Genomic DNA, 12,691 nt, shown 5'->3' with positions numbered 1-12,691 from the left:
ATCTTAATGCCGCGTCGAGCTTAGGTAGTTGGATCGGATCGGCCAGAAAGAATGTACCAGACATGCATGAGCCATCCTGATCTAGTCAGGGATCGGATTGTGTGAGGCACTCACTGTCCATGTTTGTACCTCGGCCGTTGGGGCTGTACCCATGCCTCTCGAATCATTGCAATTGGATTCTTGTTTACTCCAGCTGTCCTCGTGTAGGAAAGGTAGGATGTGTATTATGCGGTCGATGTATTGCATTGAGCTCCTTGGACGGTATATATAGAGTACAGAGACTTGGGGGGCAAGGCACCTCCCCGATACATATGGCAGTCCGGGATTACATATCCTAACCTACCAAATATACTCTAACATCCCCCCGCAGTCGTAGCGGTAGCAACACGAACGGTCAGACTGGAGAACAATGGAGACATATCCCCCTGCAGTCGGAACGCCGGTGCAAAAGCTTTAACTGGAGACTCATGCAGATAATAGCCCTTTAGTGCCGTAATAGCCGAAGTCGAGGTGGACGTGGTCGAAGCCGTGGAGGGGGCGCGGGTCGAAGCGTCGTCGAGGTGCTCGAGTTCACAAACTCAGCAGCTTCTTGCCAAAGACAGCAGCAGGACGGTGCGGCGGATGACGATGGTAGACGGCGCAGTTTGCGACTTAGGTCACGCTCAGGACAGGGGTGGCGACGGCACAGGTTGCAGCAAGTGTCGCGCTCAGATCAGGGGTGGCGACAACGTCTTCCTTCAGGAACATCGGCGGCGATGTCCGCGCGAGAACGGCTGGAGGCACGGAGGCGGATCGAGCGCCTGCTTGACGAAGACCGGCGGCGAGTGGCGCCACCGCCTGAAAAGGCAACGACACCGGTAGGGTGGCTTGATCATGAACGTCGTCTCTGCAGCCTGGTGGGCGCAGCGACAACCTCATCCTTCGGGAGTGTCGACGATGAACGGCGACGAACGGCAAGGCAACGCAAACCCGATCTCTGATCGGGAAAAAAAAGAACAGCAGCAGAGGACTGCGGGTACAATCTCGGGTGCACATAATGTTTCCCTCGCATCCCTTATCTCTTCCCGAGCGTGGTGAGCCATGTGCACGAAAAAAAAAAAGAAAGGGCGGAGAGAGGAGCCTGCAGAGACCCAATCCGATGGGCGGAGAGAGAAGGAGCCTGTAGGTGCAATCCGAGCGGCGCTTCTGTTCGGCGACGGCGCCGAGCACAGGGCCGGTGAGGGGAGGGCGAAGGCCCCCACGGCGCTGCAACCCGCCGGCAACGACGGTGGAGTGGCGCAAGGGCGTGGTGGACGGGCGTGGCGAGGAATCCCCGCAGAGACCCGTCTAGCGGTGGATCTCATTGTGAGTGGCGGACGTATGAAGATGGCGCGACGACGTGGCTCGACCTCATAATCACACAGCAGCAGCAGGACCATGGGTACATCTCGGGTGCACCTAGCGATGCGCTCCACCTTATCCTCATCTTCCACCATCGGTCAAAAAGACAGAGGCACAGAGAGGCATAGCAGAGCGGGCTGAGGTGAGTTCCGAGCGACATCGCTGCTCCAGCGCGGCGGGCTAACGGCCCCAGAGCCGCCTTCCGTAGCAGCGTCGTCGCGCTCCATGGCGGAGGAGGAAGCGGCGCTGAGGGGGAAGAGGACAGCAGGCCCAGCGGCGCGGAGGAGAGAGCCGGCGATTGGGGAGCGGGAGGGGCGGATCCCCACGGCGCTGCAGCCTGGCGGCGACGTCGTCCGGCGTTGTGGTGGCCCGGCGACCCCAACGTTGCGATGGCCTGGCGACCCCACCTCCGCAGTCGCGCACTCGCGCTCAGGGCAGCGGTGCGGCGGCGCTGGTAGGAGGGGCGCCAGGCCTATGGCGCGGAAGGTGCGGCAGATCCAAATCGGAGCCGGGGGAGCGACGATGCAGAGGCAGGGCAGGCCCGGCGACGGGCCCATGGCGACGCAGTGCTCGACGAGGATGACCGGCGGCGCAGCCATGGATCCAATGGGCGACGGGAAGAGGTAGGTCCCCTGTTGCTTGACGACGCGACGGCGCGGCGGATCAGAGGGATCCGCGCGCTGATCCTACGAGGGCGCTGCCCCCGGCGGAGATCGATCTCCCCGGGCATCCTAGGAGGGCGCTGCCTCCGGTGGAGATCGATCTCCCCGGGGGCTGCGCGTAGTGGCGGTGGCGGCGGCTACGGAAGCGGAAGCCTAGGTCGAAACCCTAACTCGTGATACCATGTAGGAAAGGTAGGATGAGTATAATGTGGTCGATGTATTGCATTGAGCCCTTTGGGCGGTATATATAGAGTACAGAGATTTTGGGGGGCAAGACACCTCTGCGATACATATGGCAGTCCGGGATTACATATCCTAACCTACCAAATATATTCTAACACCTCACAGCCTAAGTGGATCTGTGCGTGGCATCCCCGCATCTCAATATATGGTGTGTGTTTATGCAGTTCACTTGTCATGTTTCCCCCGCAATCGTTATCCAAGGCATTATTTATTTGGTTTTTGACGGTCGGCTCTGCAGTACAAGGAGCGAGAGCTGGACAAGACATGTAGGGGAGCTTAGTCTGCTACCCTTTTGATCATTGTTGATATTACCTTGTTATTGTTTGTCCTGTTCTTCATGAGAGAGAGAAGCTCCCTAGGTCAAAATATTTTATATTCAGTCGTCGGCAATGTTGAATGGCATTCATATTTCATACTGCAATGGTTTCTGCTTGTTAGTTTAGATCCGTTTTCTCACTCATCGTGAGAGATCTGTAGATTTGAAGGGGGTTTAAGTTGGCACTAGTTAGAATTTTTCGAGGAAAAAGATACTGGTTGCACTATTAACCACCGATGGCCCATGACATGCTCATGTAAGTTGAGCTTTATTCACCGTGATAACTGACAATCATGAATAATAAAACGTCTACAAAAGGTCTCAGCAAAAGAATCGATCGAAGCCCCCACACCCTTCCAGGGAGTTCGGGGACGTCACCGCGGAGCTTCTGGTAGAGGGAATCGATCGAAGCCCCCACACCCTGGCGGAATTTGACGGCGACAGCAGCGGGAGCTCAAGCTCGGGTCATGGGGGTTGGCGAACGGATGGTAGCAGGGCGCGGGATCCGGCGACGCGGCATGGCGCGCCGGCGGGGTCCTTCGCGTCGCAGGAGGGGTAGCGCTCGCACGAGATGACCGATTTGCCGAGCGTGGGGCGTGGTTTGCCGATCCGGATGCCGAGCGGATGGGGATGAAAGGCTATTGGATGGTTGTTTCAATGTTTTGTGAGTTTTTCTAAAATTTTAGCTTGACAGATCCATTTACAGAGTCTGTTGGAGATGCTCTTAGATTTTGAAAACTAGCAATTCCAGTACTGCTACTGCTTTAGCTTCATTTTTTTCAGGAAAAGCTATATGTCACTCAAGTGATTTGGCTCTCCTTCTCACTCGAATTTTTTGGTCGTCCGATCCCATCTGTGCGGCCCAATTTTCTTTTTCTGCTTTGCTGAGTCTAACATATGGGCCTCTTTTTTTGGTTTCCGCGCTCTTTTGTTTCTTTTCTCCCGCTCTCTCTCTTCTCTTCCCGTTGGGTTTCATTTCGTCTTTCCCCATTGTGAGCTCGGCCTCCGTCTCGCAAGCGATTCTAGGGTTCCGGTGAGTTTTGTTTCTCCCCTATTTGATTTACCTCTTGTCGCGTGATTTGTTCTATGTGATTTCCGCTTTGTATTTTCTTTGTGATTTTGTTCCCCGGTGTGAACCCAGTTGTTGCCATCCTGTAGTTTGGTTCGTTCCGCGCGATTCTCCTTCTCTAGATCTCGATTCGGCTGCTGCAGTGCCTCCTCTAGCGTTTGCAGCTACGCCGCCTCTGCCGTCCCCATCTGGACAGATTCCGCATCCTTTTGCTGCGGCGGCGCGGGCTGCCATCTCCGGGCCCTCTCTCTCTCCTGGTGTGCTTTATTGCCTTGTCGGCTGCCTGCAGAGCTCTTCAAATTTTTTCCCTCTGATTTTTTCTGCATCCCCTTTACCTGAGTGATGGACTCCTTCCTTTCTATGTTGGTCAGTCTTAGTAGATCCATTTTTTCTTGTGGGATTTTGTTTGGGGGGCGTTGTTCCCATGGGTCAATTCGTAGAGATTTTTTTGAGTTAATCCTATATGTTAGCCTTTGTTTGTCTTTTTGTTCTGTTCTGTTCACAAGGTGGCTGCTGATTGGTGCATATTTGCTAGGGGATTTTGGTTTCCCAGAGTACTATTTGAAAATATGTTTGTTATTAGGGGATTTGGGGGGTTCCATGGGGAATGGTTTTCTCGGTATTTTGGAGGGGCAACTAGCTAATCCAATTTTTTATAGTGGTTCATGCCGCACCACCAGACATTTTAGTCTCTTAGATATGTGAGGACAATTTGATAGGGTTATATGGTTTTGTTCTTTTATTTGAGTTTTTAACTCAAAATGGAAAATGTGTTGTGTGTCACATTTTTGGTGTTGTTCTTCTAGTATTCCCAGATCATGATGCAACTATATTTCTTTTTTGTGTATATAGTTATAGCAGTCATTTCTCTTATCTGTGGTGCCTGAATTACATTTGCAGCCTTCTCAAGTCTATATTTCGACTATCCAATTCACTATGTTACATGCACCTAGGTTGAGACACAGCCAAGCTGAATTGCCTTTGCAACGAACTTACAACTGTCAATCTAGTATTCCTAGTTCCTATAGAGTTTTTTTTCTCTAATGATGATAAGCTTAATATGGTGGATGATGCTCTTGATAACCTTAGTATGGTGGATGATGCTCTTGATAACCTTAGTATGGTGGACTATGCTCCTTGTGTCTGTGAATTTGTAGGGACAATGACATGAAAAGCTTAAGCATTGTTTCAGTTACTACTACTAAATATCTTGTTCATCAATTACATTGTTTCAGTTCTAGGTTAATGTTTTTTCTCAATGCCATAATGTTTTTCTTCTAAAAGTTGCTGCCATCTTTGATGTGTTAATTACATGCATGGGTGATAGATTAAAATATTCTTATCCTCTTTATTCATACCTTGGGTTCTAGTATTTTAGTTACAGTTGGTAATCATTATTTTTACAGTGCAATATTCATTGTATAATCTATATAAGATAACTGTCAATAGGTAACAAGTTAACTTTCAAAAGTAGGGGAGAGTGGAGGTTGAGTGGTGGTAATCGTGTTATAATTTTTAAGAGTTTTGATCTCTAATAGAACAAATAGATTTCCGTATATCTTACAGCTTTTTTTATGCACATAGAAGCTGAATTTCTATCTACTATGTCATTTATATATGATATATTTATATGCATCTATATCTATATTTCAATAATTGAAGCTTGACAGTTTACACTAGTCGATTTGGCAATGTTTCATTTCCTGTCATTTCTTAGTTAAATAACTGCCATCAATAAGTGTATATGAATTTTGCATATAGTAGACACAACTCATACTTTCTAATATTCAACAATTGATAATAGTATCATTTCTATATGAATTGATATCATTTCCCTTTTTTGTTTGAATAGATGCCTTCCCTAACTTTCTTTGAACTCTTTATTATCTGACATAATCATTTGTTATTTTCATGTCAACCTCCAACTGCTGTGAATTTCAGCCTTCAACTTTGATTAGGATGCTTGACATCTGATGATATTTTCAGATCTGCAACTTTAAACCATCAACTTTGTGAACTTACAGTTAGCTCTTACTATCTTTACACCACCAACTACACTGTCATTTCAACGTAATCGAGGCGTAAATTATTGCCCTTTTGTTTGTATTTGGATGTCGAGATGCTGATAGTAACATGGATGCCCCCTTGTGTTGTTAACAAGTTTGAGGTATGTGGCCTATGGATTAGTTCATCAGAATGTTGTTTATGGCCCTCATGAAGGTGGCTGGGAGAATGCTAGCATGTATAGGGTTATTTTTGTGACCAATTCCATTTTGGGATATAGAAATTATAAACTTCTTGTGGTTCATCTTGGAGAATTTTGCCCTGGTCTATTCATCAGTGAAGATGCTATAAACTTCATGGCAAGTGCAAGGAATTTATGTTGCATGTCGTTTGTTGGTTTCTCCATTTACCTATTCTCTCTAGACTCGTTAGGATCCCTGATGTTTGAATTGTTCCCCAATGAACTGCTTGTGTGCATTTATTTATGGTTCGGGCTCTTGAGGAGCGAAGCAATGAGGTGGCATTGGTTCTGTTGGAGTGTGATGATCATCTATTTGCTAGGAAGTTACAGCTTGCTTCTAGTTGAGCTACTTTCATGAAGACGATATCTTAGTTTGTTTATTATTGACAACACAATATTGTTTCAATGACAGTGTCAAATGGACCATCATTTGTACTATGTTATCATGTAAATGATAGTGCAATGCCACTTCCATACAATTTAGGTGCTGGTCATTGTTCTTTTCACTTGCATCTTCCGGGTTTAAGTACATCCCCAGCTAATTTGTAGTTTGACAAACCATAGTAAAAATTTGTTAATCTGTCCATCTTTATATTTGCCAGGTATTTTTTGAATTTTCTATGATTCAGTGTAATGTTATTTTTTGTTTTAAGCAAATATCAGATTTGAAATGTATTGTAAGGTTATATCACTTAGTAAAGAATTTGTCCATCTAGTTCTTGGTGTTCCTTTTGGAGTCAAGTCTTTCCCTGTTGATTCTTCTATTGAATTACCTCATCCTTCCAATACGACAGTGCATTTCGATAAAAATTACAGTATTCATAATACTGTAATCTATATATATTTTCGGTGTAATTAGCTGTATTACTTATGGTTAGAGTGCTCAATTTTTTCTAGTTTGTTCATTTGCCTTTTGCATTTGTGGGATTACACACTGCTCCCAAAAAATAATGAATTTTTGTAATTCATAAAAATATTTTGTAAATTCTGTATTTGCCTTTTGCATTTGTGGGATTACACACTGCCCCCAAAAAAAATCTGATTTTTTGTAATCCATATAAATATTTTGTAAATTATGTATTTGCCTTTTGCATTTTGTGTACTATAGAAATATTTTGTTTATTATGTCATTTTGGCATCTGCTATTTGGCATTTGACATTTGAGGGGTTTACCACAGTGCTCAAAAGTTATGTTATTTTGTGTACTATAGAAATATTTTGTTTATTCTGGCATTTGGTATTTGCCATTTGGCGTTTTAGTGGTTTTATTCTGCCTTCTATTGGATCAGATCCACTTATTCAAATCGTGGATTTTGGTTCAATTTTCTTCTAAGTTGCATTTTTTCTATTTATATTATGTTATTTTTCATTTTTTGGACGTATATCTTATTTTGAGTGATTTGTGTACCTGAATCACTCAGTTTTGGTTGTTTACATACATTCGAGTGATTTGGTTGTCTTCCTCACTCGGGTGAGACTAGTCTTTGTTTCACTCGGTTTTTCTTTTTATGATCCGTGTGATTTGTTCTCTTTGGTCCCTTGAGTGTCATAGCACCCACTACAAAATGACACCCCCTTTTGCAACGCATATATGTGTTGCTAAAACACCATATAAGCGTTGGTAAGGTCTATACCAACGCATGTATTATGTGTTGCAATATCTGGTGTTGCAAGAGTCTATTGCTACACATATATATGTGTTGGTAAGTGGTGATAATAAGCGTTGCAAACTAGCAACGGATATTTTAAAGCCACTCCAACACATATGTATGCGTTGCAAGCAGAATTCCGGTCAGTAAATGATGCGTAAATTTCAGTTTTTTGTTGGACTTATTATTCTTTATGGACATATAAACAATAAAAAAACAAATTGCAATTCATTAAAGCTATGAACCAATTTCATTCAAAATTTAATACATTATATTGTGCATACATCAATACGACGCAATTGTTCATACACTACAGCCAGCTGGAACCATGATGACACGTTTTCCCAATACAATAAAAATGAAATGGCCGATATACTGGCATACTGCTGTCAACTACTGTTTAACTTTTCAAGATCTGACGCACTTATTTGAGTACCCATTTGCACGCTGCAGCTTTATCCTTTGAATCATGGCGTGATGTGTTGACAAAATCATCTTTAAAAATTGATTTGCTTATTATCTGTGAGCAAAAATAAAAGGTAATAAGAACAACATAGCACTGCATATATGTTTGTAGATTGCAGATATAAGAAAGCCGTTTCTACATTACATTTGAATTGTAAATAATATTTCCACTCTAATTGTCTGATTCAAACATAAATGAAGGAGGTTCTCGCACCTTTCTCTGGATTTCAAAATACATGACGCATCTTCTTAAAGCTGCCAATCTCATCTGCCAAAAACACCTGAAACTGAATATCCATCAAACCTTAAGCATCTCTCAGCCTCTTACATATTTTCATAAATTCCGAAATAAATATGATATGGAAAATATTAGTGAAAAATAAAATTCCTATATCTCCGAGAAAAAATTGAACATGGTAGGCGTGATTAAAATTTGAACATATTGGTAAAACATTTTTACGAACAGGTTTTCTGTGAGCAGATTATTGAAATGATAAATAACTGAATCAGAAGGGGATCGGAGGCAGGATGTGACCTTGTAGATAAGGGGAATAGCGTCTGGTTATTGACGAAAACGACATAGAAATTGTTGCTACAACCTGAGGAAGAAAAAAACATATTAACTTATCCCTTGGTAAATTGAGCGGACGAGAGAGGTAAATACCTCAGGGATGCTCGTGCTTGAGGAGAGATGCAGACATGCAAGTCTGAGTCACGTATACACACATTAGAGAGAATCGCAGATCGAGGGTAACAGAACCATTGACCAAATATTGATGCGCACATACAGGAGAACATCGATACTAACCTCTATTAGATCCTTCCACCACCGCTTGCCAAATCTTCAATGCCGAGGGACGGGACGAAGATGCCGTCGAAGACAGGAGGCCAGGAGGGTCTCGGTTGATCCTCGAGTGCGGCGGCTGCCGCGGGGGAGCGGTGATTATGAATCCCTAATCTCCTGCGCGGGCAGTTATTGGCCGCTGGGTGTGGACTCGTGGGCCAAGTGGGTGAAGTTATATTTCAGTCAAACGAGATGGTGGCCTGGTGGGCGCGGGGGGATGCGGGTCAGGCTGCAATGGATCCGGTTTGCGTTGTCAGGCATGTGTTGGGACAGGGGGGGTTCGTGTAGTAGTGACCCCAAATCACCCGAGTATGATATAGACAGACCCTTTTTTTTCTGTTGAAAAGAGATCAACTCGGCTTTTCTTGAAAGCAAATAATCAGATAGAGGACACCTGCATGATTTTAGTGCCTCCTCAACAAGCCGAGTTTGTGTTCTCATGTTATTACCGGATTTTGTTCACTGTAGCCAGTTAACCATTTATGCCAGTATTCAGGCGGGCAAATTGGCTGCCATAGCTCCGTCGAAAGAAAAAAACGTTGATATGATGGCTATTATACCGGGGATGCCATCCTCTGCAAAAGGACACACAAAGCTAGAGAAGAGAAGTGAATTGATGCCTATCCATCACCTGCTCCCACTTCCAGTACACCGACTCTCCAAATCACCAAGACATGGGAGGACAGCTCCAGCTCATGTGTGGTGCTCGACGGCCGGGGGAGTATCAGATCATGGGTCACATGCCGCCACATCCCCCCAAATCATGCCATTGTCTCCAGATTCCCCGGCTTGGATGTTAATGCATGAGTTGTCCGGGCAAGCCCACATCCCTCCAAGGCAGAGAGCATATGCACAGTTCAGGATCCCCTCCCATTGTTAATCCACCATGCACGGTGGGGTGGGGAGGGTCCAAATCCCCCCATCATTCATTCTGATCGATCTCGCAAGAGGGCCTTTCCTCGCATCCATGGCGGCACATCCATGTCTTAATTGGTCCTTTTTCTTCTAATCGGGGCTGCTTGTCGCACGTGGTGGCGATCGGCGATCGGGTTTCTTGGGGGAGTTGTGGGAGTGATGTCGGTGTCGGGTCGCAAATAATTCGGGTTGATGAGAAAAGGATGGAGAAAACTGAAGTTATTAAGGGAAAGGTGATGCAAACCTTTAAGCAGCTATCATCGGGTATTCTATTGTTCATGTGGACCGAGCACAGCGTTTAATATATAATTAGGTATAACAAGTAACTAAACCATCATAAACTATAGTCTAAGAGTATGTACTACTTTAGTTAGGTTGATGGGACGATAACACTAGGAATTTATATCTTTTGTTGTTGAATTATGGGCCCAACAAGCTAAGAATGCATGATAGCTAAATCTTTTCGCCTGAACATCATGGTCATTTTCAGAGGTACATCATCAGCTCAAGCCAGGTGGTCTAGACTAAACCCCAGTAAGGACCCATGGATGGCTGTACTTTTTCACTTGGATGGCAACGAGATCTTCAGATCTAGAAGCGGATATAACTGATCCGATACGACAATTCAACAAGATTGAGAAATCGAAAGCGGCGTCCGTACCCTTTTCTCTATTCCCTGAGTGGAGGTGTGTGATGTCAACAAGTTAGGAGCATGATTCCAGGCCGGGCAGGCAGGCATGCACACATGTGAACTGCCCTGGCCACTTTAGCTGTGCCTGTCCCTCCGCTGATTCTTTTAAGCCTAGTGCCTCCCCATCAATCTATTGTGGATAGATACTTGGATGCCCATATTTATAGCAAGTGGGGGTTGCTATGTTCCCTGCTTTTCTAGTCTGTCCTCTGCTCGCCAAGTTTGTGGTGGGGGCACCATTCCTTCTTGGCAAATGCTTGAAACCGCAGTGACCAATCCAAACTGCATTCTCTTCTCTCTTTTTGGGTGCCTTTAAAATAGGAGGTCGTAGAGTGTCGAGAAAGCTAGCTAAGTGCCTCTCTAACCCTACCCTCCTCCTGCACCCGAAAGTGCCCCCTGTTGCAAGGTTCTTCGAGGCCTCGATCCCGATAAGCATCGAAGTGTGAGAGGTCTCCACTTCTTGACTTGTTGTAAGTAGACCCTAATCCCAATCTCATGGTTTCCATTTTTAGTCCATCTCATAAGCTTGGCAGGCTGCACTTTTACTTGGTTCTTTGCAAGTTTATTAGTAGTTTTCATGACCGAAAGACATATATGGTAGAACACCCTACTGATTTGTTCCCAACTCAATTTTGCAGCTTCTGTTGCCACAACATGTCAAGATATCATCTGAGGCAGTATGAGAAGGAGCACATGAAGATGGCCATGCTGAAGCAGGAGCAGACATTCAAGCAGCAGGTAAGAACGAAGCAGCTTGGACCTCCGAAATTATTCAGGAACCCCACATACATGCCACAGGATCCTAAATTGTTTCCAGGTACCCTTTCAGCAAATTAACAAGCTGTATGCTTTGCTGTGCCCATTCAGGTTCAAGAACTGCACCGGCTGTACCGGGTCCAGAAGCTACTGATGACCGACGCGGCGACCGCAGCAGCAATGCCGCCCGCGGCCACCCGCTGCGACCTCGAGGACGAGAGGCGCGCCGCGGAGAACCACGCCGGCTCGAGCAAGTCGTGGGACGGCGCCTACTCGGAGCAGGGGAAGGCCACCACTCCCCAGCTCGCCCTCGTCCAAGAGAGCGAGCTCGAGCTGACGCTGTCTCTGGGGTGCTTCGGGACGGCCGGGAAGAAGGCGGCCAAGAAGGAGGTGTCGTCGAGTGTGGATTCCAGGACGAGCATTTCGTCGTCGTCGACGGAGTCCGGTAGCTCCGTCGCTGATCGGGTCCGCGGCTGCTGGTGGCGTGGGGCAGGACGGGCTGCAGCAGCCTCCTTGGCTCCACAAGTGTCTGAATCTGGCACGATAGGGTAGTTGCTGTCTCACTGCATCATTGTAATGTCAACCATTATGCAATTCTTATGCCACTGCAAAAAATCCTGTTACTCTTCTCTTCTGTGCTGCGTCTGTTCTTTTCCTTCTTTCGATGAAGCCTGACACTCATCCAAAACTAGCTTTGAGTCAGTTTGTCTGAGCTTCTGTCTAGTTTTCCAGTATGATAAGCTAGTCCAGCATGATAAGCCAGAAGCTCAAACAAAAAGTGAACTTCTCCCGGCTTGTTATTGCTCATGAGCTTGAGTAAGCTTTTAGCTCGACTCGTTTAGACCTCTTTACCTCCAGCAGATCTCTCCCGGCAGCAAATATGTCTCTCTCTCTCTCTCTCTCTCTCTCTCTCTCTCTCTCTCTCTCTCTCTCTCTCTCTCTCTCTCTCTCATACCTGAACCTAATAAGATAACAAAAGGCCCGACGCGAGGGTTGGGCCGCCATTCAACTTGTGTATAGGCTAGAAAATTGAAGCAGCTTGAGATGATATATGGGCTTAATCATATCTGGGCCTAAACGGTATACGAGATGCTTTTGTCGGCCCACTTAATTTCACTCATATGGCATTTTCCTTTGTTTACTTGTACAAGCATGGTATGATTAAAGTGAAATTTCATGGGAGATAGATGCCATAACTCCATAAGTCCATAACCCCCATGTTACAAAACATACTAAAGATCAATTTTTCATGATAATATTTGCATATAGTTTGGACAAATCAAACAGGTTGACCGTGGGTATACAAACGATTTGCAAATAGTCATGAAAAAATATAAAAAAAAGTACTGAGTGTGTGCTAACATAAGATATGTATCCATCCATCATCTCGACGAAGTTCAACACAAGATCGAAGTGGCCTAGTTTTAGTAATTTAAGGTTTAATACGAAATGAAAA

At 45.4% G+C, this 12,691-nt stretch overlaps 1 protein-coding gene and 1 long non-coding RNA gene across 3 annotated transcripts; one reads left to right on the top strand and one right to left on the bottom strand.

Moving 5' to 3' along the window:
• Positions 1 to 7,991: 7,991 nt before the first annotated feature.
• On the bottom strand, positions 7,992 to 8,726 carry LOC120648759. Its single transcript, XR_005665078.1, has 4 exons — positions 8,694 to 8,726; positions 8,565 to 8,628; positions 8,244 to 8,316; positions 7,992 to 8,084 (listed from the first exon to the last, which is right to left on the bottom strand). It is a non-coding gene; the product is annotated as an uncharacterized LOC120648759 (long non-coding RNA).
• A 1,861-nt stretch (positions 8,727 to 10,587) lies between these two features.
• Positions 10,588 to 11,869, top strand: LOC120648758. 2 transcript variants are annotated; one of them, XM_039925430.1, is made up of 3 exons: positions 10,588 to 10,949; positions 11,118 to 11,217; positions 11,347 to 11,869. In XM_039925430.1, the coding sequence occupies exons 2-3, from the start codon at positions 11,134 to 11,136 to the stop codon at positions 11,785 to 11,787; spliced, it is 525 nt and encodes a 174-aa protein (XP_039781364.1). In that variant the 5' UTR covers positions 10,588 to 10,949; positions 11,118 to 11,133; the 3' UTR covers positions 11,788 to 11,869. The 2 variants fall into 2 exon arrangements, with proteins under 2 accessions (XP_039781364.1, XP_039781363.1); XM_039925429.1 differs by lacking the exon at positions 10,588 to 10,949 and having other exon boundaries at positions 10,959 to 11,217.
• Positions 11,870 to 12,691: the final 822 nt, after the last annotated feature.

Source organism: Panicum virgatum, chromosome 9K (genome assembly GCF_016808335.1).
Source record: "Panicum virgatum strain AP13 chromosome 9K, P.virgatum_v5, whole genome shotgun sequence".
Taxonomy (NCBI): Eukaryota; Viridiplantae; Streptophyta; class Magnoliopsida; order Poales; family Poaceae; genus Panicum; species Panicum virgatum.
The sequence above is the reverse complement of the archived record's forward strand: the minus strand, read 5'-3'. Positions and strand labels throughout refer to the sequence as shown.

Coding starts and splice junctions, on each gene's coding strand:
- LOC120648758 (XM_039925429.1), top strand. CDS start 10,975: ATGGTTTCCATTTTTAGTCCATCTCATAAGCTTGGCAGGCTGCACTTT. Junction 11,218..11,346: donor AGCAGACATTCAAGCAGCAG/GTAAGAACGAAG, acceptor GTGCCCATTCAG/GTTCAAGAACTGCACCGGCT.